This window comes from Saccopteryx bilineata, chromosome 1 (assembly GCF_036850765.1).
Source record: "Saccopteryx bilineata isolate mSacBil1 chromosome 1, mSacBil1_pri_phased_curated, whole genome shotgun sequence".
Classification (NCBI taxonomy): Eukaryota; Metazoa; Chordata; class Mammalia; order Chiroptera; family Emballonuridae; genus Saccopteryx; species Saccopteryx bilineata.
In genome coordinates this window covers 94,379,213-94,406,241 of record NC_089490.1, presented here as the reverse complement: position 1 = coordinate 94,406,241, position 27,029 = coordinate 94,379,213, and the positions used below count along the sequence as shown (strand labels likewise).

The following is a 27,029-nucleotide window of genomic DNA, read 5'->3' as shown; positions in this document are numbered from 1 at the left end:
GACATATATTTTCATTTCTCTGGATACTTAGGAATGGAATTTTTAGGTTTATGTTAAATTTATGTTTGGCCTTTAAGAAACTACCAAAATGTTTTTCAAAGTGGCTATACCATCTTACACCCCACCTCTCAGCAATGTATGAGGGTTCTAATCTCTTCATTTTCTCTACAACAGTGGTTTTCAACCTTTTTACAGTTGGGGACTTGTGAAAATAGAATTATTTTGGAGACCATGAAGGCAGAAATCATCCTGAACAAAAGCAAATTCAAACAAGATCACTGGGTCTATAATCCTCATAGAACATCAGGCAGTCATCTCTTTCACAGACCAGTTCAAAACTTCTGGAACACGTCTGCAGACTGGCAGTTGAAAACCACTGCCCTACGACACTTGTTATTGTCTTTTCTATTCTAACCACTTGCATAGGCACAGGGCAACCAACTCATGCCTATTTGTCCAGGACTTTTCAAGTGTTAGCACTGAAAGTCTGTGCCTGAAAAAATGCCCTCAAAACCAGACAATCAGTGGTAGCTGATCACCCTAAGTGGGTGAGAAGTACTATCTCTTAGGAGTTTTAATTTGAACTTTGCCTATGACTAATAATGCTGAACAGGTATTTTATAATAGGAAAAGTTAAACTAAAACTTAAATATAAATTGTGGTTCGTTTTATTGTAAGAACAAAAATACTTCAAGACATGTATATATGTATAGCTTATTCATTTCATGAGCTCAAAATAAAAATTCTAGAAAAAGAAAAGGAAGAAAGTGCAATGTGTGTTACAGATATTAAGAGTTTCCCAATCATTTACAAGCCTAAGAAAGTTCATAAAGAATCAATCCTGCCCTTTGATACGCCTTGTGAAAAACTGTAAAGTAAAAGCCTACAAACAGGGTAAGTATGGGGCATAAAGGGATATGCCTCAGAAGTATAAGTCCTTTCAAATGAAGCAGAAACCTGAGGGAGAAATGCTTAACAGCATAGCCCAAACCCTGAAGATCTTTCCATAATCACCCCCGCCTCCAAGTCTACAATGCTCTCTCCTCCACCTGCCTACCCAAACGCTACCTTCCCATCTTCTAAGAAAACTTCCTTAGTTCCTTCATTTCTTAATAATCTTTCCCTTTTTGGGGAGATAACATCTTATAATTTATCAATGTTTTCATTTCCCTTCCACACCCCACTTTAGATTTTAAGCTCACTGTAGCTTTTATGTCTTTTGAAAGCCTCACAGCACCTAGCTACAAACTGTATTACAGGCAAATACTTACATGACTAGAGTACTTTTAAAGTTTATTAATCTTATTAGATCATAAAATGTTATAAATTTTATAGATTTGGGAAGCAAAATTATTCCAATTTAACTTATTACCATAATTAGTTTTGCAGTTATCTTCCAATAATAAATGCAGATTTGAGTGGACTAAGAAACAGCGTGAACCATCATTATCCACTTGCCTGGCACCTGGAGCCGGTTGCGTCCCACCCTCTGCTACTTGCCTGTTATCTCAGTGCTGCCTGTCAGCCTCATGTGTGGGCAGAAAAGGCAGAATGTGAACTGAACAACAGATCTAACAGAACTTCTGAATGATACCATATTGATACCTTACCAATTTACTTCAAAGTGTCAGGAGACTCTGAGAAAGGACATTTCTGAAGTGTTCTACCATTATTGACAACAATTTGACTGCCAGGTAAAACACGTTCCAGTAATAATGTCCTTTACTTTATTAACACTACATATGGCATTGCATTTGCAGTGGAGGCCCAGTGATACGGGAAAGAGTGGGAACTGTAGGACTGACTAACTGGACTTGGATCGGAATCTTTGCTCAACTACTTACTAATTGTGGGATCTTGGTTACATTACCAAACCTTTCTAGGCTATTTCCCCAATCATAAAATGAGAATCTCACCACTATCTCCCCAGGTTACTATGACAGTGTGGCAAAAATCTCTTATCAGGAACAAAGTAGGCAGTCAAAATGTGAGTGCCTTTGTTCCTTTCTCTGAGCTAACCAGAGGACAAAATACATGCTCTCTCTCAAAAGGGTGCAGGATAATTCAGAAAGGCTGTTTTTAAAAAGGTTTTACTTTCAATAACAATTCTGAACATCTGATTCTTTTGTTTAAATGAACATTCCTCAAATGCTGCCCTGCTTTTAAGCAAATTAATTAGCTTCACTAATGGAGTTAGGGTGTATGCTGTATGTATGTGTATACAAATGTATGCATGTGTACCAAGACCTATTATACAAATTTTAAAGATAGATTTTTAAAAACATACCACTGCTGCTACAACCAGGGATATTTTCTCCAGGAGAATATCCCATGAGGCCTCCATTCCCATTAGGATTAGAAGGCACTGATGCAAGAAGACCTAAAGGGAAAAAATTTCCCATCAAATTATGACCACAATCAAATGAAGGGCAGGTACATAAACAGCGGCCAAAGAAACAAATCAAAGGCAGTTACTGACATACCTAGTCCTCTGTATCGTGAAAGCTGCTGGTAGATCTGCTTCATCCTCTCAATGTTCAAACGACTTGCCTCAGCATGGTTCACCATTGGTTTAGGATAATTAACTCCTATCAAACATTTGGCTACCTTTTGGATACCTTCTGGTGCATTCCAGGGATCATAGATGTATTTTGCAGGGAAGCCTCTTAGGACAGGCAAATATCGCCTTTTGGGAGAAGGGAGAAAAATTAGTAATAAAATGAACTATAGGCAAATTATAATAAACTATTTATTAGCTATGAATGACTAAAATTAAGGCAATGCCATTTAAATGATGTTTACCCTTCTCATCTCTGCTGATCATCACGAGTGGGGTATACTTTAAGTGTTGCTTAAACATGAAAAGCTCTTCCTGGACTAGTTATTCCAAACTGAATAGTAATCACCCTTGACTTACCTGATATAGTCTCCATTGGGATCTGTTCTCCTACCAAAACCAACAGGGCAATAGCAGTGGAAAAACTGTTGAAAAAAGGAACTACAAGACAGCCACATCCAACTTCCAGCATTTATGCTCCAATCTGCATCAAGCAGTAATTCTTCAAATACCTTCAGAAGTAACAGTAATCAATTAGTTTACACACACATAATTCTCATAGCAAACATTTTTCAGGTCTCTGTAGATCAAAAGTCAAGACAAAGAAAATCTAGCACAGAACTGTAAAATTAAACATTTCAAAGTTAGCTTCTTTGTCTATGTTTTGTGCTATAATGAGTTGTTTCAGAAAAAGAAATGTATCAGTAATATAAGTGAATTTAGGAATAAAATTTATCTTTCTAATTTTGCAGTGTTATGTGGGAAGAGGGTAAAAAATATTTCAAGCTACTGATTTAAAAGGAATATGAGGAGGTTAAAAAACATAAGAAAAAGAAAAGCAATAAATGCTATCAAATAAATCAGCAACAGAAATAGCAGCTTGGTAGACTGGCCTACATAAAGGAAGTATCCAAACATAAATGACCTTTAAAATGCACTGGTATTATAGGGTTTAAGTGTGGAATTTCTTGATCCAAGAGGGAAATAGAATGAAAATAAATGATTTTTAATAAATCCATGAAGTGTATGCTACACACCTACCTCATATACAACTTTGTACCAGAAAATATAACAGATGCAAAAAAAACATAGGATCAGAAATGTTCCTTGGAGAGGGGAAATTTATGATAAATAGGAAGGTAAAACATATATATAAGTCCTGATATATATAACTATAAGATGATGCCACCAAATATAGTATGCTTCATTTTACATAACAGAAGTACTATTGAAGAACTGTGATGTTGAAGTGAGGTAAAATGATATATATTTTAATATTTATACTATAAATATACTATTTCTAAAAACTCTTGGGTGAATCCTTTCTCTGACAGAAATGATCACCTATAAATATATCGATGCAATTATGTTCCAATGTCAAATTTTATAGTTACCATGATGGCTAGGCTGGTTTAGCCATAGAAATGACTTGAAGTTAATTGAACCAGTTTTCACCATGTCTCCTGATTACACCATTCTGGTCTCCGAAAGTGTAATTGTATTGTGGGAATTAAATGCTTTCCCACTGAAAAACTAGAATATAAATAAATCTACATAATAGACAACTTCTGGGAAATGTTTTAGTAAGGTATAAGTCCTTCAAAATAAGACTGTGCCATGTTAGTTAGAACACTTACCTTCATTCCTTCTTCCCAACTTATCCACAGGTCACCTCGTGTCAGGAAGCAAGCAACTGCATGTCTGGCCAAATGGTGAATCCAGCCTTCCTGACGAAGCTGTGTCATGATGGCATCAATCCATGGAAAACCTGTCCTGCCTTCTGCCCATTTTGCTAAAGCCTCAGGGTTCTTATCCCAAGGAATCTGAACACAGATGGGGTTTCCTTCCATTTTATCAAAGCGTGGGTTATTTGTTGCTGCTGTATAGAAAAATTCACGCCATAATAGTTGCCCATAAAGGGAAAGGGGAGGAGAACTGTTCTTTTTTACCTAAGATTGAAAAGCAAAGAAGTGTTATAAGCAAATTTTTAAAAAGTATTTTGAAAAATAAAATTCAGTTTTAGTTAATACCTTTTTGTAGAGATCTGTTAGTTTGAAGTAAAACAGTCGACATGACAAACAACCAAAGCGGAGGTAAGGGCTGAGTCCAGTAGGGCTCGCAAGTAAGGAATTTGCATTCATTCGAGGTCTTTCAAAGTTTGCCACCCATGCCTGAAAACACACAAAGAGAAGTACTTTAGCTTTTCCACTTTATTTACTTTTTTTTTTCTTTTTTTTTCTTTTTATTTTTCTGAAGCTGGAAACGGGGAGAGACAGTCAGACAGACTCCCGCATGCACCCGACCGGGATCCACCCAGCACGCCCACCAGGGGTGACGCTTTGCCCACCAGGGGGCGATGCTCTGCCCCTCCGGGGCGTCGCTCTGCCGGGACCAGAGCCACTCTAGCGCCTGGGGCAGAGGCCAAGGAGCCATCCCCAGCGCCCGGGGCCATCTTTGCTCCAATGGAGCCTTGGCTGCGGGAGGGGAAGAGAGAGACAGAGAGGAAGGAGGGAGGGGTGGAGAAGCAAATGAGCGCTTTTCCTATGTGCCCTGGCCGGGGGAATCAAACCCGGGTCCCCTGCACGCCAGGCCGACGCTCTACCGCTGAGCCAACCGTCCAGGGCCTATTTACTTATTTTTAAAGACTTTACTTATTCAGCCTGACCAGGCGGTGGCACAGTGGATAGAGTGTCGGACTGGGATGCGGAGGACCCAGGTTCGAGACCCCGAGGTCACCAGCTTGAGCGAGGGCTCATCTGGTTTGAGCAAAGCTCACCAGCTTGGACCCAAGGTCGCTGGCTTGAGCAAGCGGTTACTCGGTCTGCTGTAGCCCCACGGTCAAGGCACATATGAGAAAGCAATCAATGAACATTTAAGGAGCTGCAAGAAGAACTGATGTTTTTCATCTCTCTCACTTCCTGTCTGTCTGTCCCTGTCTGTCTCTCTCTCTGACTCTTCCTGTCTCTGCCACAACAACCCCCACAATAAAACCCAAAACAAACAAACAAAAAAAGACTTTACTTATTCATTTGAGAGAGAAAGAGAGACAGAGCGAGAGAAGGGGGGGGGGGTGAAGAGCAGGAAGCATCAACTCCTGTATGTGCCTTGACCAGGCAAGCTCAGGGTTTTGAACCATCGATGTCAGCATTCCAGGTCAATGCTTTATCCACTGCGCCACCACAGCTTTTACATTTTAAAAGAGTGTTTAAGACTTAGATTTAAAAAAACTGTTACATAGTTCTTGGGGAATAAAATCTTATTATTCTAGCCACAAATGACATGTCTTAATAAAAAACAAGAAAAAATAAAAGTGAGCATTTTTTGTTTGTTTCAGCCATCCTCACACAGCACATACTCATATGAAATAAATTACCTTCAAATTCCTAACACAAGGCTGGCAGCACCTTCCACCAGTCTCTCAGACACTGACGTGAAGGTGAAACGAAGGACTCTATCCTAGCTTCAGAGTTATGGTCACCAGATACCAACTTACACAAAAAGAATAGAAGAGGTTGTGATGGTAACAGCTATAGAAAAAATCATCACAAAAGGAGGGAAACGGCATTTAAATGAAGAGATAGCTGTTATTTTTCAAACAATTAGGTTTGTGTTATTTTAATTATTTCTCTCAATCCTTCAACAGTCTGTGTTTTTGTTCTTATTTTTAAAAGTAAAATTATTTTATGCCAATTTGATAATATGAGTATGCTCTATATTGCCATACTTTTCTTTCCAAATGCCTTTCCAAACGTGTAAGTGCTTCAGTCTCTCCACCTGGCCATACTGCAGAAGGTAAGCCATCTGTATCAAAACCTAAAAAAAAAAATTAAAAAATATCATTCTTCTAGAACATAAATAATTTTTATTTAACCACAATAACTGTAAGAAAAAATTACTTTGCAGAAAAATTATGGCAGTAGCATAAAAATGATTTGATGACACTGGACAGATCCTCACATACAGAAGATATAACACATTCTCTATTCTTTAAAATGTGTTAATAGACAGATCACATATTTTAGAACAAATAAGTAACATATAGACTTATCACTTCTTAGTCTGAGTTTTTAAAATCGTTTTTCTTATCTTTTTTCTCTCTTAGTGCAAAATACATGTCAATTCAGAAGTGGGATTTTCTGAGTGATTTATTAGCTCTTCAGTTTCACCTTTTACCTTATACCCACCTAGTTCTTCCAGGGAAGGGACGCCATACTTCTCATCATGGTCATCAGACAGAGGAGTGGTGCATTTTTCTATCACTTCAGAAGTAATTGTCTCTACTGGTATCTCTAGTGGTTCCATTTTGCTGATGAGAGTCTGGAATCTTTTATAAGTAAGAGGTGGTTGTCCACCATTGAGTTCTATGATCCTATTACAAAAATTAGTAAAATCCAGTTAGTATATAAAAAAATGACAATATTTTCATTGATAAGATCTGGAAAGACTTAAAATGAGAAAATAAGTAAAATTAATTATTTAAGAATTCCAGGAGAATGACCAGGAAATTTGTTAAAAATGGTTAATGAATCTAAAAATCATTTTCTGCATTTTCTAGATATCTGCTAGGTGTCAAAAATATATTAAGCACCTACGAGTGAAAAAAACAAAACAAGTGGCTAAATTAGCCTAGGCAATAACAGAAAAATATGGAAATGTAAAAACATAATTCAACTCAAAGAATCTTTTACTCATCAATAAAAACTAAACCAGGCCACTATTATATCAAGGAGCAAACAAATTTCATTAGTTAGGATTCTACATTACTATAGTCATAATCACTTGCTATTTTCTATTGTGCTCATCATGCTTTTGTTAAAAATGTCAGAATAGGTCTTTTCTATACATATTTTATGCATCTTATGAACATACTTTATGTTTTTTTTTCTGATCACTAATTACTTCAATAAAGTCATATTAAAAAGAAAGATTAACTTTTGTCCATGGTAGTTTGAATTAGACACTATTTGGGAATAATTATTCCTTTTCATTGTGGCCATTTGCTTAGCATTTTAGCCTTAATAAAGAATTACTGATAAAATCTAACTCCATCATTTTATGGTCAGAAAATGAAACCTACTAAGAGAATTAGTCAAGGTCACATAGCTAATAGATAGTAAATCAAGATTTTCTTAATCCAAATATAGTACATTTTTCATTATGCATGTATATTATGTATAGGAAATAATCACCATAAAAACTATCTTCTCTGATTTTAGTAATTTTGCTTTGGTATAATACTTTGAGTTTAGTTAGACATAGGGTCAAAATGAAATCTGTCAATTGTAATGACACTGCAATGACACTATGCTAATTACATAACAGAAACAAAATAATAACCTTTGAAAAGTATTTCTACATGTTACATTGTTTTATGATGAATTATATATGGTAATATTCACATTCAACCCAATAAACCGTCCAATTTTATTCATTGCACTGAGTCTTCCACTTAGAAGCAAGTGCTCTTATCCTGTTTTACCTTCTTCTTGCTATCAGCTCCTTAGAGTTAAGAAAACTGGTAAACTAGAAGGTAAGTTTATTATCAAAGGATATATGACTTCTGGCTTAAAAAGACCCTTGCTGAATCAAACCACCATTTTTGATACAATTGGAAGAGTGGAATAAAATTAACCAGTTTGGTCAAGTTACTTATAATTAGCTTTATTAACTTGATAAAATATATAAGTAATTTAAAAGGTACATAAATTATGAGAATTCAGCACTTTTAAGAAAAACAGTATGCCAAAGGTTCATAAGTTAATGAATCTTATGAACCTTTAGAAGTCATAGCATATAACACTTCCTGAATTTAAACTTGATCAGATTCTTTGTTGGACAACAGATCACTAAGGACTGGTATTCTAAGAAATACACTTTGAGAAATATAATGCTATGCCATTGTTCAAAGACTACAGCTATGCAAAGAAATATTTCATTTAATTTGCATCTAGATTTAAAATCTAGATAGACAAGACATACACACAATAAGTGAAATAACTTAAGACAATCATACAAAACATATCAAGGCAGTTTATACCTATGCATTATATAAACTATAAAATATTGCTAAGAGCCCAGAAAGTAGGCTGAGTTAGAACAGTCGAGGAGAATTTTGATCATATGTGCTATGTCTGTAAGTTTGGTATCTGTCACTGGGTAAGTAAAAATCATAGCAGTTATGCTGACGGTTTAATATATATTTATTTAATTTTCCTTACAACTCTTATTATGTGTTTGTTATTTCCATCTTACAAACCTATGTCCCACAGGTTCAAACTTATTTTCTATGTATTTACTACTACTGAAATGTACATTTAAAAATGGTTAAGAAGACAAATATTATGTTATGTAAATTTTACTATAATAAAAGAAAATACCTACTTGTCTAGGTCATACAATGTATGTGATATTCGTACAATTACTTCTACTCCAGCTTCAGTAGCCAGTTTCTTAATAGCTGCATCTCGTTCCTTTCCAAAGGGCTCAGAATCATATTCAATTGAAAGTTTAGTAATGTTCCATTCCTAAAGTAAGATAAAAGGGCAAAAATGTACACAAATTTTAAGAGTAGTTTTTCTATTATAACAATGGAGGGTGGAAAGAAGTGAAAAGCTCATGATTTGCATATCAAATGATTATACATTCATCAAACTGTGACTATGTAGCAAGAAAATGTATAATTTATAAATTCAAAAATATACAAATAAGAAATGCATGCTCCTTAGATATCAAGCATTGTGCTAAGCATTAGACAATCTAGCAATATGCTTAAAACCAGCTTCCTACACTAAATGTGTGTGGCACTTTGGTTAATATCTTCATTTTGCAGATCTGGTTATTTTAAAAATTTAGGAACTTGCTCAAATTCATAGAGTGCCAGAATGCCTAAATTTATGCCTGCTGCTTTCAGAATTGGTCTTTAATAAACCTTTGATAGTTAATATAGTATAAGCTGCTTTGCTGAGGTACTCTGTTTTATTTCTGATTACCAAAAGAAAAATTAACTGGAAAAATATAGACAGTTAAGTATAAAAGTAGTTATTTATATAGCCTGACCAGGTGGTGGTGCAGTGGATAGAGCATCGGACTGGGATGCAGAGGGTCCAGGTTTGAAACCCCAAGCTTGCCAATTTGAGCACGGGCTCATCAGCTTGAGCCCAAAGTTGCTGGCAAGGGGTCACCCACTCTGCTGTAGCCCCTGGTCAAGGCACATATGAGAAAGCAATCAATGAACAACTAAGGAGCTGCAATGAAAGATTGATGCTTCTCATTTTTCGCCCTTCTTGTCTGTCCCTATCTGTCCCTCTGTCTCTCTTTTTCTGTCTCTGTCACAAAAAAGTATTTATTTAATGAGTGTCAAGTGTTATATTAATAAGTTCTGCACATCTCCTGATAGTGATTTTTAATGAGGAGACTGTGACTTCAGGGAAATAAGTAATTTCCCAGGGGAATAGTAAAGTTCAAAAAAATTTTTTTAAAGATTTCATTTATTGATTTTACAAAGAGAAGGGGGTGGTAGCAAGAAGTATCAATTCCTAGTTGCTGCACTTTAGTTGTTCACTGCTTGCCTAACATGTGCTAATCTGGGTAAGCACAGATTTTCGAACAGGAAACCTCAGCGTTTCAGGTCGACGTTCTATCTACTGCGCCATCACAGGCCAGGCAAGTTTTTAAAAATTTTAAAATCTACTCTGATATATCTTACAAAAAAAAAAAAAAAAAAATCATCTGTAGTTTCACCATTATCTAACTGATTATATAGTAACATACTGTAATTCTCCAAACCTATATAGATTAGACCAGGGCTGTCACCAATGGTGGGCTTTGTTTTTTTTCCTTTTAATTGCTATTATAAACCTTGCAGGGCATATCTTTATCTTTAAGCATACATCTTAAATATTTTGGGGCATCTGTTCTATTTTTTCTAGAAATAATTCCTTGAAAAAACAATTAATAAATAAGGTAAGCACACTTAAGTATTTATACACACTGCAAAATTTTCCACCAGTTACACTGTACCAATTTACATTCTCATCAGGAGCACACCAGTGTTTACTCCCCATACATACAATAGTGGTACCAAGTATACAAAAAAAATAACAACTCACTGAAAATATTTTCCTGTCTTGGAAGAATTCCTACCAAGCTGTCAACAGCTGCTCCCTTTGAGGTGTAGAATGTAGGCATGTAAATAATATAATTATTTTTATTTTATACACTGTTGCATTGTTCACATTTGTTAGAATCATGCACTGCCTTTAAAATCTAAAAATTACATTAAAATGAGAACAGGAAAAGATTACATTTGTTTTACAGTAACGTGGTATAGACTTAGTCGTTAAAAAACACAGAATTTAAAGTCCTGAGTTCAAAGACTGACTCGACTATAATCCTCACAAAAAATTAGGGGATATTTCAAAATGAATATGAAGCTATAAAATATCCCCTAATTTTTGTGAGCAGTATATCTGTGCAAATTGTCAAACTCTCCAAATCTGTTTTCTTATCTTAAAAAGGAATAAAATGTAAGTAAAGTGTTTAGAGAGTATCCAGCACATAAGCACTGTGTGTTCGCTATAGTAAAATGAAAAAAAATATTATAGGTTACTGGGTTGCTGAAAGATTAAATGAGATAATGTCTGTAAATTGTTTAGGACATAATACATAGTAAGACTCAATGAATAATAGCTATTATTATTATTAGCCATTTGTATATTTCTTGTTTGGTAATTTGCAGCTTATGTTTGCTTGCTTGGTTTTCTTTTTTTTTTTGTATTTTTCTGAAGCTGGAAACGGGGAGAGACAGTCAGACAGACTCTCGCATGCGCCTGACCAGGATCTACCTGGCACGCCCACCAGGGGGCGACGCTCTGCCCACCAGGGGGCGATGCTCTGCCCCTCTGGGGCGTCGCTCTGTTGCAACCAGAGCCACTCCAGCGCCTGGGGCAGAGGCCAAGGAGCCATTCCCAGCACCCGGGTCATCTTTGCTCCAATGGAGCCTCGCTGCGGGAGGGGAAGAGAGAGACAGAGAGGAAGGAGAGGGGGAGGGTGGAGAAGCAGATGGGCACTTCTCCTGTGTGCCCTGGCCGGGAATCGAACCCGGGACTTCTGCACGCCAGGCCGACGCTCTACCACTGAGCCAACTGGCCAGGGCTGCTTGGTTTTCTATTGCCCTTAATTTTTCTCCTACAGATTAAAATAATTTTTTATTTATAGATTTTAGAAAGAGAAGAAGAGGAGAGAGAAAAGGGGAGGAGGAGAAGGGGGCAGAGGGAGAGAAGGAGAGAGAAACACCGATTTGTTCCATTTATTTATACTTTGATGGGTTGTTTCTTGTAGGTGTCCTGACTGGGGCAAACCTGCAACCTTGGCACACTGGGATGACGCTCTAACCAACTGAGCTACTCAGCCAGGGCTTTCTCTACGGATTTTAAAGAGCTCCTTACATTTTAATGATAGCAACCTTTCTGTCATATATATGACAAAATTTGTTTTTCTAAATAGTAGTTTGCACTTTAATTCCACGAGCTGTTTTTTTGACAAAAAGATTTTTAGTTTCTAGAAAGTAAATGTTAGAGTTTATGATGAGTTAATAATACTACCTCACCTTATCCCTTATTTATTTATTTATTTATTTATTTATTCATTCATTCATTCATTCATTCATTCATTTTAGAGAGGAGAGGGAGAGACAGAGAGAGAGAAGGGGGGGAGGAGCTGGAAGCATCAACTCCCATATGTGACTTGACCAGGCAAGCCCAGGGTTTCGAACCGGCGACCTCAGCATTTCCAGGTCAATGCTTTATCCACTGCACCACCACAGGTCAGGCTCCTTATCCCTTTTTGATAAAAGAATGGAACATAAGTCAGAGAGAGAAAGATCAAAATAGAGACCACATTACTAGTAAAGTTGAACTGGAGAAAAGTTATTAGGTTTAAGGACAGGTAAGCCTGCTAATATTTCACTATTTCACCCTTGAATTAAAAAGATTTACCCACTCAATGATAAGCAGTACCTTCCCTGCAGTGTGGCCTGCCCCTATACAATTTATCACATGGAAGAAGAAAACAGGATGTGGGTTTTCTGCAAATGAAGAGGATGAGAAGTAAGATACTAGCTTAGCTTCCTTTACTAAACTCAACAGTGAGGTCATTCATGTCTTCCCTAGGGAAACAATAGTGAACATCTCCCAACAAGAAAAACAAAAAGTGCCCTGGCCGGTTGGCTCAGCGGTAGAGCGTCGGCCTAGCGTGCGGAGGACCCGGGTTCGATTCCCGGCCAGGGCACATAGGAGAAGCGCCCATTTGCTTCTCCACCCCTCCGCCGCGCTTTCCCTCTCTGTCTCTCTCTTTCCCTCCCGCAGCCAAGGCTCCATTGGAGCAAACATGGCCCGGGCGCTGGGGATGGCTCTGTGGCCTCTGCCCCAGGCGCTAGAGTGGCTCTGGTCGCAACATGGCGACGCCCAGGATGGGCAGAGCATCGCCCCCTGGTGGGCAGAGCGTCACCCCTGGTGGGCGTGCCGGGTGGATCCCGGTCAGGCGCATGCGGGTGGCTCTGGTCGCAACATGGCGATGCCCAGGATGGGCAGAGCATCGCCCCCTGGTGGGCAGAGCGTCACCCCTGGTGGGCGTGCCGGGTGGATCCCGGTCAGGCGCATGCGGGAGTCTGTCTGACTGTCTCTCCCTGTTTCCAGCTTCAGAAAAAACAAACAAACAAACAAAAAAAACACAAAAAGTTAGGGAAGAGAAGGTTCCCTAGACATTAAATGTATTTACTTATACGCCAAGTATTTACTATAATTCTTTTTTTTTTTTTTTTGTATTTTTCTGAAGCTGGAAACGGGGAGAGACAGTCAGACAGACTCTCACATGCGCCCGACCGGGATCCACCCGGCACGCCCACCAGGGGCAATGCTCTGCCCACCAGGGGGCGATGCTCTGCCCCTCTGGGGTGTCACTCTGTCGTGACCAGAGCCACTCTAGCGCCTGGGGCAGAGGCCAAGGAGTCATCCCCAGCGCCCGGGCCATCTTTGCTCCAAGGGAGCCTTGCTGCAGGAGGGGAAGAAAGAGACAGAGAGGAAGGAGAGGGGGAGGGATGGAGAAGCAGATGGGCGCCTCTCCTGTGTGCCCTGGCCGGGAATCAAACCCGGGACCCCTGCATGCCAGGCGGACGTTCTACCACTGAGCCAACCGGCCAGGACCTACTATAATTCTTATTACAGGCCAGATACTATGCTAGGTCTCTCCCTCTTAGAGCTTACTGAGGAAGACTGGCAATACAGAGGTAAATGAATAAGTAAATATATAATAACTAGTAGAAAAGAACAGCATGCCATGATAGATATGGGGGTATGGGTGATCTGGTAAACTAATTCTACTTTTGTTCTTTCCAAATTACAGTGGCTTGATGTTCAGTAAATGATGATAGTTCCACCTAATATCTTAGATGGAAAGCACTCAGTGTTTCACCATTAAGTATGATGTTAGCTCTGTTCTTTGCAGACAACCTTTATAAAATGGACATTTATCTACACTGCTCACAAAAATTAGGGGATATTTCAAAATGATATGAAGCAATAAAATATTCCCTAATTTTTATGAGAATATTTTCCATTCCTGGTTTCCTTAATGTTCTTAAAAAAAATCATAAATGGCCTGACCAGGTGGTGGAGCAGTGAATGGAGCGTTGGACTGGGATGTGGAAGGACCCAGGTTCGAGACCCCGAGGTTGCCAGCTTGAGCGCGGGCTCATCTGGCTTGAGCAAAGAGCTCACCAGCTTAGACCCAAGGTCGCTGGCTCCAGCAGGGGGTTACTCGGTCTGCTGAAGGCCCACGGTCAAGGCACATGTGAGAAAGCAATCGAACAACTAAGAAGTCGCAACGCACAACGAGAAACTGATGATTGATGCTTCTCATCTCTCTCCGTTCCTGTCTGTCTGTCCCTGTCTATCTATGCCTCTAAATTAAAAAAAATTAAAAAAAAAAAATCTTGACCTGTGGTGGTGCAGTGGATATAGTGTCGACCTGGAAATGCTGAGGTCGCTGGTTCGAAACCCTGGGCTTGCCTGGTCAAGGCACATATGGGAGTTGATGCTTCCAGCTTCTCCCCCCTTCTCTCTCTCTCTCTCTCTCTTCTCTCTCTCTCCTCTCTAAAAATGAATAAATAAAAAAAGAAAAAAAAATCTTAAATGGGTGTTGAATTTTGTCAGATCCTTTTCCTTTATCTATTGAGATAATCATAAACTCTTTTTCTTTATTCTAATTAAGAGGATGAATTATGTTGATTTTTAAACTGTTGAACCAACTTTTTATATTTTTAAAATTTTTCTGAAGTTAGAAGTGGGAGGCAGTCAGATAGACTCCCTCATGTGCCCGACCAGGATCCACCTGGCATGCCCACAAGGGGGTGATGCTTGGCCTATCTGGGGCACTGCTCCGTTGCAGCCAGAGCCGTCCTAGCGCCTGAGGTGGAGGCCATGGAGCTGTCCTCAGCACCAGGGCCAACTTTGCTCCAATGGAGCCTTGGCTGTGGGAGGGGAAGAGAGAGACAGCGAGGAAGGAGAGGGGGAAGGGTGGAGAAGCAGATGGGCGCTTCTCCTGTGTGCCTTGACTGGGAATCAAACCCGGGACTTCCACACACTGGGCTGATGCTCTACCACTCAACCAGCCAGGGCCTTTGAACCAACTCTTATTTTTGGGAGAAACCTCACTTATCATGATGATGTATTATTTAAAAATACTGCTAAATTCAATCCATTAACAATGTTAAGGATATCTGAATGCATGCTTATTGAGGACACCTGGTTATCCTTTTAAAATTTCTTCATCAGGGTTTGGTATCAGAGTTATGCTGGCTTTATGGAACAAGTTGGGAAGGGTTTCCAACATTGTACCCTCTTTTCTGAATGAGTGGTATAAGATGGGTATTACTGTATTTCTTTCTTAAATATGTTACAGAATTCACAAGTAAAGTCGTCTTGGGCTAGGAGTTCTATTTATGGGAAAGCTTTTGATTAAAAATTCAAGTTCTTTAAGAGACATAGGGCTATTCAGTTTTTTTCCTTTTTCTGAGAACTTTAGTAAATTGTACTATTCAAGAAATTTCTTCATTTAATCTTAGTTGTAGAATTTATTGGCATTATGCTGTTTACAATATCCTTTATTATGCTTATAAAATTTAGAAAATCTCTAGTGATATTCTGATAAAGGTAATTTGTGCTTTCTCTCTTTTTTGCCCTCATTAGTATTGCTAGGAGTTTATAAATTATATTAATCTTTCAAAGAATCAGCTTTTGGCCTTATTGACTGAATCCATAAGGTTTCATTCTGTCTGGAGACATAAACCGCATCAGTAATTTGAATAGGGAAAATATAAAAAATGGTTAGCAAGTAAAAGGTGGTCAACAATGATCAGGAGTGAAAAAGAAGTTAAGGCTACACTGTCCAATATGATAGATAGTTACTAGTTATGCATGGACATATTGGTGGCTCTACAGATTCTTCTTTAATTTGTTCTGTAATTTTGAACAAAACATTTTATTACACTTCAGTGTGTCCATCAATACTTTAGCCACATGTCTGTTTCTTGGAAATAATGAGGATATTTTAAACCAATACCTTCAACTCTTCATGCATAAAAAGTTTCAGGGCCTGTAATGAGTGTGTTCTTGGTAGCTTACTGGTCTAACATCAAATGTAGAAATGCAAGATCTAAGTGCATCATCATCATCATCATAATAGTAGTAGTAGTAGTAATAATTATAATAATGTAAGAGACCGATGATTAATAGTGTCATCCAAATTTTATCCAGGCTAGCGTCTGCTTAGTTTATCATTTCTTCAGTAGAATGTGAAAAAAAAAGTTTTTAAAAAAGTTATCTTGGCCCTGGCTGGTTGGCTCAGTGGTAGAGCGTCGGCCTGGCATGCGGGAGTCCCGGGTCCGATTCCCGGCCAGGGCACACAGGAGAAGAGCCCATCTGCTTCTCCACCCCTCCCCCTCTCCTTCCTCTCTGTCTCTCTCTTCCCCTCCCGCAGCCGAGGCTCCATTGGAGCAAAGCTGGCCTGGGCGCTGAGGATGGCTCTGTGGCCTCTGCCTCAGGCGCTAGAATGGCTCTGGTTGCGGCAGAGCAACGCTCCAGATGGGCAGAGCATCGCCCCCTGGTGGGCGTGCTGGGTGGATCCCGGTGGGGAGCATGCGGGAGTCTGTCTGACTGCCTCCCTGTTTCCAACTTCGGGGGGGGGGGGGGGGAGAGTCATCTTGTCAACCTATATATATATATATATATATATATATATATTTTTTTTTTTTTTTTTTTTTTTTTCTGAAGCTGGAAACAGGGAGAGACAGTCAGACAGACTCCCGCATGCGCCTGACCGGGATCCACCCGGCACGCCCACCATGGGGTGAAGCTCTGCCCACCAGGGGGCGATGCTCTGCCCCTCTGGGGTGTCGCCATGTTGCGACCAGAGCCAATCTAGCGCCTAGGGCAGAGGCCACAGAGCCATCCCCAGCGCCCGGGCCATGTTTGCTCCAATGGAGCCTTGGCTGCGGGAGGGGAAGAGAGAGAGAGGAAAGCGCGGGGGAGGGGTGGAGAAGCAAATGGGCGCTTCTCCTGTGTGCCCTGGCCGGTAATCAAACCCGGGTCCTCCGCACACTAGGCCGACGCTCTACCGCTGAGCCAACCGGCCAGGGCTTCAACCTATATTAAATCAGAATTTAACTGAGAAAAATCCTAAATTCAAAACACAGAAATAACAACAACAGTTTAGCAGATATATATGTGTGTAAATGTGTGTGTATATAAATGCTCTGACCCTATTCCTAAATCTACTCAATATAAAAGCAATGAGTGAATGCCACAGAGAGGGGGTGATACGCACTAGAGGACACATCAATACTGGACCTACTGTCACCATTCCAATAAACCAAAGGCCCTGTTATCAGGTCTAAACTATTTTTATCTCTAATGTGGGAAACAGGATTACTTACCTATAAAAATAGGTATTATATATTAACTGGTACTCTTGAAACTTGTATGGTTTGGCAAACCATGCCAACCCAATAAATTAAAAAGCAAATAAAAGAACAAAAAAATACTCCCTCTTTTCTATACTAGGAAAACAAAATCACAGGCAATAATGTAAATGAGTCAGCTAGTTATGGAAAAGTATCTTCTCTTTCAGAGAAACTGGGGGTATGAAGGGTAGAGATGGGAAGCAGACCTACATTTTTTAAAAAGCCTAAAAGGCTTTTTAAAAAAACACATGCATGTAGTACCTCTAAACAAAAAACTTTTAAAATCAAGACAATAAAAAAGCAATTAACTCACTCTATAGCTCTAGACATAAATAAATATAAAAGGGAGTTTTCATAAATGGCATTTATATAGACTATTGTATGTAGCCCAAGGGGAACTCAAAATAAAGTAATAAACACTTTATGTGTAAGTGCTTGTGTTTATGTATCTGTATTTTACAGTCCATGGGAAACCACTGCCTCTCTGCCAAACTGATATGGCAAGAGACAGTTTGACCTAATTCCATGTTATTTTAGGCAGAAGAAAACTCAAAACAAAGAACACAAAAGACTTGCTAACTTAAAACAAGTTAATAAAAATTTTGTTACTTTTTTTTTTTTTTTTTGCATTTTTCTGAAGCTGGAAACAGGGAGAGACAGTCAGACAGACTCCCGCATGCGCCTGACCGGGATCCACCCGGCACGCCCACCAGGGGGCGACGCTCTGCCCACCAGGGGGCGATGCTCTGCCCATCCTGGGCGACGCCATGTTGGCTGCGGGAGGGGAAGAGAGAGACAGAGAGGAAGGCGCGGCGGAGGGGTGGAGAAGCAAATGGGCGCTTCTCCTATGTGCCCTGGCCGGGAATCGAACCCGGGTCCTCCGCACGCTAGGCCGACGCTCTACCGCTGAGCCAACCGGCCAGGGCCAAAATTTTGTTACTTTTAAAGGAACTAAAATTCTCTTAGGTTTGTTTTACTTATAACATGAATTTAGAGAGAAGGTTGAAGCAATTACCCACACACTTTTTTACTCATGAGTTGTTGATAAACTATTACCATTGTTTCTGATAATTCTTTCTACTCAGATCTCGTCCATATACCTAAGTTAAATTCTGACTCTAAGCAGCTACAGTGGTGAACAAACTTTAATGTAATAAATTTGTACTGACTTAAACTGCTGCATTAGCCAATTCTAAACATTAAAGGTTTCTTTTATATCAGTGAAAGGTTAGGTAGTGTTGATTTGATTCCCAGCATTGGGAACATTCTCATTCAGGGAAAGGGATTGTTCTTATATGCATTAGAAATAGAAACATTACTATTATAAAAATCTGAGGAATCAAACAGCTTCAAGAAAAAGAGAAGATACATATTCAGAATTCTCATGGTAGTAAACAGGAAGGAATGAAAAAAGACCAGGAAACAGCCTCTGATCTGAGCACTTCCATGAGCTAGTTGTATGACCTTGGTCAACTCATTTAATCTCTCTAGGATAATACTTTCATTTGGAACAAAAGAGAAAAATAAGGCTAGGAGATTTTAAAGATTCTACCAAGTTAAAAAAACACACCAAAAACAACTACAATTTTGTATTATTGGTAGCATGTCTATCGTTACAGGTCTTTGACCCGGAAAATTGTCTGAGAATTATCCTACTAATGTACTGGCACATGTGATCAAAGATATGTATATCTGGACAAGAATGTTCACTGATACAATTATTTGTATTTGCAAAAGGCCTATGAAAAAACAGTTCAATGTTCAGTAGAAAGCTAAAGAAATTGTAGCATATCTACACAGTGGAATACTATGGCCATTTAAAAGACTGGTGAGCCTGACCAGGTGGTGGCGCAGTGGATAGAGCGTCGGACTGGGATGCCGAGGACCCAGGTTCGAGAACTCGAGGTCGCCAGCTTGAGCACGAGCTCATCTGGTTTGAGCAGAAGCTCACCAGCTTGGACCCAAGGTCGCTGGCTCGAGCAAAGGGGTCACTTGGTCTGCTGAAGGCCCACGGTCAAGGCATATATGAGAAAGCAATCAATGAACAGCTAAGGTGTCGCAATGCGCAACGAAAAACTAATGATTGATGCTTCTCATCTCTCTCCGTTCCTGTCTGTCTGTCCCTGTCTATCGCTCTCTCTGACTCTCTCTCTCTGTCTCCGTAAAAGACTGGTGAAGCAATGGGGAACAATCTCCAAAATACATGGTTATGTAAATGAAGCATTGCACAGAACAGTGTAATAGTGTTTTCATCTTGGTTTTAAAACAGGGAGATGATTACAAACACAAATACACACACACATACACATACATGTTATATATATATACATATATAAACATATAAACACATAAATGTATACATTTTTATTTATTCAAATAATATTTCTAATAAACACACTATAAACTGGTAGTTACTTCTGGGAAAGGAGCTAGCAGTATAAGGAGGCAGAAAAAGATTGTTTTCATTATAAGCTACTTCTTTTACTATCTGATTTTATCACGTATAACTTTTTTTTTGACAGAGACAGAGAGAGAGTCAGAGAGAGGGATAGACAGGGACAGAAAGACAAAAGGAGAGAGATGAGAAAGAAGCCTCAATTCTTCATTGCGGTACCTTAGTTGTTCATTGATTGCTTTCTCATATGTGCCTTGACCAGGGGGCTACAGCAGAGTGAGTGACCTCCTGCTCAAGCCAGCGACCTTGGGCTTCAAATCAGTGACCTTTGGGTTCAAGCCCATGACCACGGGGTCATGTCTATAATCCTGTGCTCAAGCCAGCGACCCCACACTCAAGCTGGTGAGCCTGCGCTCAAAGCTGGTGACCTCGCAGTTTCAAAACTGGGTATTCTGCATCCCAGTCTGACACTCTATCCACTGCGCCACCACCTGGTCAGGCTCATAAAATTTTTTTTACTAAAGGGAAAATTTATACACAATTTTTATTTAAAAATTTATATTCTCTACACTTTAAACTACCCATAACACCCTACTTACCAAATATTTGTCTTTGACAAAAGGTTATTTTATTCATAATTACCTTGAAAAGCCTAGGAAACACATCTGCTGGTTGCCCACGAATCACAAAGAGGCGAGAATTTAATTTTCGCAGATTAGCATCAAGGTCTTCAAGACACTGAAGCAAAAATCTAGGGAAAGAAAAATATTATTAAAATTCTTAAAAACATGTATTTAGAGGATATAAAATATTGCAAAATCATGTTATTCTAAAAGTTGAAATGCCAATTTGTCATCTTACTACCTACCTCTTATCATTTTATTACCTCTAGTTGATACTTATCCACATTCCTGTTTCCATATATTTTAATATTTTAAAATAATAGAACAAGTTTCTTAGTATTTTAATGAAGCTCCTAAATGAAATCACTTTCACTAAATAGTGATTAATAGCAAAAATTTAATTTGTAAATGTAATAATTTTATAAAGAAATAAAGTAATTAAGTAAACTGATCTCATTTAAACTTGATGAAATGAATTCAAGTTCATATAATAGAAAAATCAACTTAGCCTGACAAGGTGGTGGTACAGTGGACAGAGCACTGGATTGGGGTGCAGAGGACCCACGTTCAAAACCCCAAGGTCGCTGGCTTGAGCGTGGGCTCATCTGGCTTGAGCACAGGCTTCCCAGCTTGAGCGCGGGATCACAGACATGACTCCATGGTCACTGGCTTGAGCACAAAGGTTGCTGGCTTAAAGCCCAAGGTCGCTGGCTTGAGCAAGGGGTCACTCGCTCTGCTGTAGCCCCCTGGTCAAGGCATATATGAGAAAGCAATCAATGAACAACAAAGGAGACTAAGGAGCTACAATGAAGAATGATGCTTCTCATCTCTCTCTCTTCCTGTCTGTATGTCCCTATCTGTCTTTCTCTCTGTCTCTGTCACAACCCCCCCCCCAAAAAAAAAACCAACTTAGAGTATTTTCTACTGGAAAAAATAGAAACACCTTAATCACTCTGAACAGGTGAATTTGAGCATGTTACTGGGGCATATTGTAATTATCTAAGAGAGATAATGCTCATTTTCAAGTTTTTAATCTAATTAAAGAAAAAGAAACTGATAATAGATGTTAAATTATGTGGCATTAACTCACTGTGTATAGAGTATGCCAGATTAATAAAAAAAATTTATGAAACAGGTAGAGCTACCAATATTTTTCAATGAAATAAGAATCCACAGGTTTAAGCATGTTAGACATCTGGGGAAATTCTGGGGCAGTACCAGAAGATGGCTTTCTGTGCATCTTTTATTGTGAAGAAATTGAGCGGTACCAAGAACAAATCTGAAAGAGATGTCACCCCTGGAAGGTTCAGCCTCATCGTTTGGCTCACATTAATTTTCTATAACAATTCATTTAGATTCTGTTCCTCTCAGTTGGAAATATCTTATTTCCTCTCTACTTTGCTTAAGTTTCTGATCAGAAGGTTAAATATTCATCTGCTTTTCCATAGGGCATGTATTCTTTGATAACAGTGATTGTGTCTTACTTACGAGGAGGGATGGTTAAGATGAATGGAAAGGCCTATTTCACATTGTCTGGTATGGTAGTAGTTACTTGGCATAGGTAGCCATTTAAATGAATTAATATTAAAAAATTTAATTCCTCAGCCCTGGCCGGATTAGCTCGGTTGGTTAAAGCATCATCTTGAAGAGCAGAAGTTGCTGTTTAAATCCCCGGTCAGGGCACATACAGGGACAGATCAATGTTCCTCTCTTTCTCTTCCTTTCTCTCTCTCTAAAATCAGTAAAATAAACAAAATTTAAAAATTCCTCAGTCACACGTGCCACATTTCAAGGCCTCTCAACAGCCCACATATGTGGCTAGTAGCTCTCATATTCAACAGCACAGGTGAAGAACATTTTTATCACTGCATAAATTTCTATTGGAGTTATTCTAGAACGTTGTTCAGTCTATATGGATCATTTTGTTCTCTTTGTCCATTTAGATCCCATTATTTCACCAATAAAGTGTTGTTAATTTGCTACAACTGCAGGGATTAGTGACATCAGTAACTTTCTTTTTTTTCTTTTGACAGAGATAGAGAGAGTCAGAGAGAGGGTTAGGGACAGACAGACAGGAAGGGAGAGAGATGAGATGCGTCAATTCTTCGTTGTGGCTCCTTAGTCTCCTTAATTGTTCATTGACTGCTTTCTCATATGTGCCTTGATTGGGGGATGAGGGGGTTCCAGCAGAGTGAGTGACCCCTTGCTCAAGCCAGTGACCTTAGGTTCAAGCCAGTGACCTTTGGGCTCAAGCCAGTGACCCTATGCTCAAGCTGGTGACCTCAGGGTTTTGAACCTGGGTCCTTTGCGTCCCAGTCTGATGCTCTATCCACTGTGCCACCACCTGGTCAAGCCATCAGTAATTTTCTTAACCTAGTCATGTTTGATATGCATTCCGTAGGAATCATGATCTCTATGGGCTTGGGGAGGTACAGTGCTGTAGAGAGAAGTATGTTAAAGACATTCCATCATTTCACCTTAGTCATCTCACAGTCATTCTTAAACAAATAGTAAACAAACCTTTGAATCCTCACATTTATATTTCACCACACCTTTTCTGTCTTGATTTATAGTTACCTCCCTAACACTTCATACCCACTCTACCCCACCCCACCACTACCAATGTGCAAATACTTTGGGGAAAAAGGCTGCTGTTGTTATAGCAATATAAAAGCATCTGAGTTTTGTAAAATTATCTGTGACTATAAATAACTTATAATGTTTGGTGACAAATGTTTATTGAGAAACATCTAGCTTTATGTATTTGCTTGGCAAAAGAGGTTTTAGACACTAGTAGTCAGACCAAAAATTAAGTTGAATGAACTAGCAATTTTAAGTTTTCTTAAATTTAAACAGTATAAGGCTAAAATGTTCTGGAATGGTAATTTAAGGCAGATGTAATTCTCAAATCTCTTTTGTATGATTAGTTTCAGTATCTTCTCTACCAGAGCTGGTAGTATATAGCAATTCTACTTATTCAACGTTTTGGTGGAAATATTTCTATGCGGTATAAGCAGGTCAGTGATAGACTATAAGATGAGAAAAGAAAAAAAAAAAGAACCTGATTAATTCATAAAAGGAATACGTAAGCCTGGATTAATGAATAATTGCCCCTTTATTTTTTCCTTTTCTTGTTCAAAAGCTTAATAATCATTTTAATGCTTTTCAATAAACACCCTATGAAACAAATGTACAAAATGATACATAAAAAAACAATGCATTACAATAGAAAAGTTTGCAATCAAAGAGTGTTGTTTTAGTACTTTACAAAACAAAAAAATAGAAATGTATTTAAGTATGGTGTTTTTCCTCTACATACATTATTTTTATTTATTTATTTATTTTGTATTTTTCCGAAGTTAGAAGCAGGGAGGCAATCAGACAGACTCCTGCATGCGCCAGACTGGGATCCACCTGGCATGCCCGTGAGGGGGTGATGCTCTGCCCACCTGGGGCATCGCTCTGTTGCAACCAGAGCCATTCTAGTGCCTGAGGCGAAGGCCATGGAGCCATCCTCAGCACCTGGGCCAACTTTGCTCCAATGGAGCCTTGGCTGTGGGAGGGGAAGAGAGAGAGAGAGAGAGGAAGGAGAGGGGGAAGGGTGAAGAAGCAGATGGGTGCTTCTCCTGTGTGCCCTGACTGGGAATGGAACCTGAGACTTCCACATGCTGGCTGATGCCCTACTGCTGAGCCAACCAGCCAGGGCCAAGAGCACTATGCTTTTAAGACTGTATGAATACATCATTTTGATAAAGTAAAATTTGCATTGCATGCATCTGCTTATGTTATATATGCATAAGAAAATAACTGGGAAAATTCCCATAATGCCAAGCTCTTAACAATAGCTATCCTTGGGGAATAGAAATTTGGGGTTGGGATGGAGTTGAAGAAGAGAGAAGCACACTCTTCAAGACTTCAAAGAAAGGTCTATTAAATTGATAATTAGCATATACTCCTTCAAAGTAGAACAAAACCGAGAAATAATGTATCTACTATAAACCTGGTTTAATACATAGTGAACATCTCCAAAGCAATAGAAATACTTCTATGGAATAAGTTTTCATTGCACTTCCACTGCACAGATGTCCCATAATTTAACAAGTCTAGCAACAAATTACTACCTGAAATCAGTCCTGAAAAGTTCTAATTTCCTCATCTGTAAAACTGGGATAGTAACAAGACTCATATCATACACACCATTGTTGTGAGAATAAAGTAAATTAATATGATATATATGAAGGCTCTTAAAACAGTGCCTAACCCATAGTAACCATGATTATATGTATTACCTATTACTTTTGTCCCCTCCTTCCTGCCACTTCTAATTTTGCTACAATAATTCTAGGCCTTGTTATCTCTTTCTGGTATTATTTGCTGCAATGTGGTAAAATAGATCTACCTATCAATAATCTCTTTCCACTCTAATTCATTTTATACATAATAGCAAATATTCCTGAGGTACACTTTCCTGTACAATGGTCTTCAAAGACTCATTCCTATAAAACAGTGATTTTCATCATTTTTCACTTCATGGCACATATAAACTAATTACTCAAATTCTGTGGTACACACACCAAAAGATAAACATTTTTTGCTGATTTGACAAAAAGAATAGGTATATTTTTGATTCATTCACACCAGATGGCTACTGTCAATAAATTTTTTTTCAATTTGACAACCTAAGTGAAAAGAAGTCAACATCCCTAACTAAACAGGTGTTGTGCTAGGTAGGGCACACTGGTTGAAAATTGCTTTCTTTGGCCACTAACTTAGATTTCCAGGTTAATTTCCTACCACTCCCCTTCCCCTTCCATCAAATCAAACTACATCTCTTTCCCCCAGACATTCTATCTCCTGAAATTTGATCCATGCTCTTCTCTTAGCCTGGAATACCTTTCCTATATCCTACTAATCCTCAGTCTTCAGCTATAAGTAACTTCTTCATCCTCTAACTGTCAAAGGATATAATGTACCTCATCCTACAGAAACTTTCAGATTGTAACTTATAGCTATTTCTCTCTCTCTCTCTCTCTCACACACACACACCCTTCTCCTCCTGATGGATTTCAAATAAAGTATCTGTGTCTCACTCCTAATTACACAGTTTTCCTAACCCGTGTATTGGTTTCTACATTTGACAAATAAATCTCATCATGTGTCTTATACAATTTGTTGAACAGATTAGAAAGAGAATAAAATGACCTATAGAGTTGTCTTGTACACTCAGATTAGAAAGAGAATAAAATGACCTATAGAGTTGTCTTGTACACTGCTGAAAGGATTATAAAGAGCATAAAATCACCTAGTAGAATCACTAGTACTTGGTAGATATTAATTAAGCAGAAGTTATCATTATTTTTCCTTCAAAATAATATATATATTTTTTAGTGAGAGGAGGGGAGGCAGAGTGACAGATTCCTGCATGCACCCAAGCAGGATCTACCTGGCAAGCCCACTAGGGGGCAATGCTCTGCCAACCTGGGGCTTGCTCTGTTGCTCAGCAACCTAGATCTTCTTAGCACCTGAGGCACAGGCCATGGAGCCATCATCAGTGCCTGGGGCCAACTCACTCCAATCGAGCCATGGCTACAGGACTGGAAGAGAGAGAGAGAGAGAGAAGCAAGAGCGGGAGGGGTGGAGAAGCAGATGGTTTCTTCTCTTGTGTGCCCTGACTGGGAATCAAACTGGGACATCCACACTCCGGGCTGATGCTCTACCACTGAGCAAACTGGCCAGGGCCTGTAATTTATATTTTTGAAAAAAGTGATTATGTATTGTATTTCTATATGCAAATACCTGGGTATGACAACGGAAGATAATGAATTAGTCTATATACTCCTATACATAGAATCATCTTGAACTTATAACTTACCTTGAATGTGACTTTGGACAAAGCTTAGATGAAAATATTCCCAGTGACAAGGCAAATGTGAATATAAATACATATGGCTACATAGAGTAAAATTTAGACCCTGAATCAACTAAACTCTAAGCATATAATTCTTCTTTGATAATGCCATAAAATAAAACCTACAATATCTCAGGTTCAAAGTATCAACTTATTAACAGATAAGATTCCTTCTAAGTGCTGAATGAATAATGTTACACAAAAGGGTGTGCCATAAAGTCTAACCTTTCATCCTTTTTCCTCAGCTTGGAAGTGAGCGAGTTGTCAGCGTTCAGATTCAATGTGTTCCAGAGCACACACCAATTTCAACTTCGGAAGTGAGTGAGTTGACAGTGTTCAGATTCAATGTGTTCCAGAGAACACACCAATTTCAAATTTTACATATTAAAAATGCATGTGCCTCAGAACAGACATCCAATATTGGATGATTATTTAACATATTGTGTATAGAAAATACACAGGGCATACTTCTAATGGAAATATTTTCAGACCTCCTATTTGGCATATTTACTATTCCCTTGAAACTATAA

General features: G+C 38.9%; 1 protein-coding gene across 4 annotated transcripts in view; it reads right to left on the bottom strand.

Moving 5' to 3' along the window:
* The window catches only part of LOC136325534 (cryptochrome-1), a 73,507-nt gene that overhangs the window by 4,492 nt on the left and 41,986 nt on the right, over nt 1-27,029 (bottom strand). For all 4 annotated transcript variants that reach the window (XM_066260082.1, XM_066260072.1, XM_066260061.1 and 1 more), the window contains exons 2-10: nt 20,611-20,719; nt 8,939-9,081; nt 6,742-6,926; nt 6,282-6,370; nt 4,588-4,728; nt 4,195-4,506; nt 2,918-3,069; nt 2,484-2,686; nt 2,288-2,380 (exon numbers count right to left, since the gene is read on the bottom strand). In XM_066260082.1, the coding sequence (XP_066116179.1) occupies nt 2,288-2,380; nt 2,484-2,686; nt 2,918-3,069; nt 4,195-4,506; nt 4,588-4,728; nt 6,282-6,370; nt 6,742-6,926; nt 8,939-9,081; nt 20,611-20,719 (1,427 nt within the window). The remainder of the gene's footprint in view (nt 1-2,287; nt 2,381-2,483; nt 2,687-2,917; nt 3,070-4,194; nt 4,507-4,587; nt 4,729-6,281; nt 6,371-6,741; nt 6,927-8,938; nt 9,082-20,610; nt 20,720-27,029) is intronic.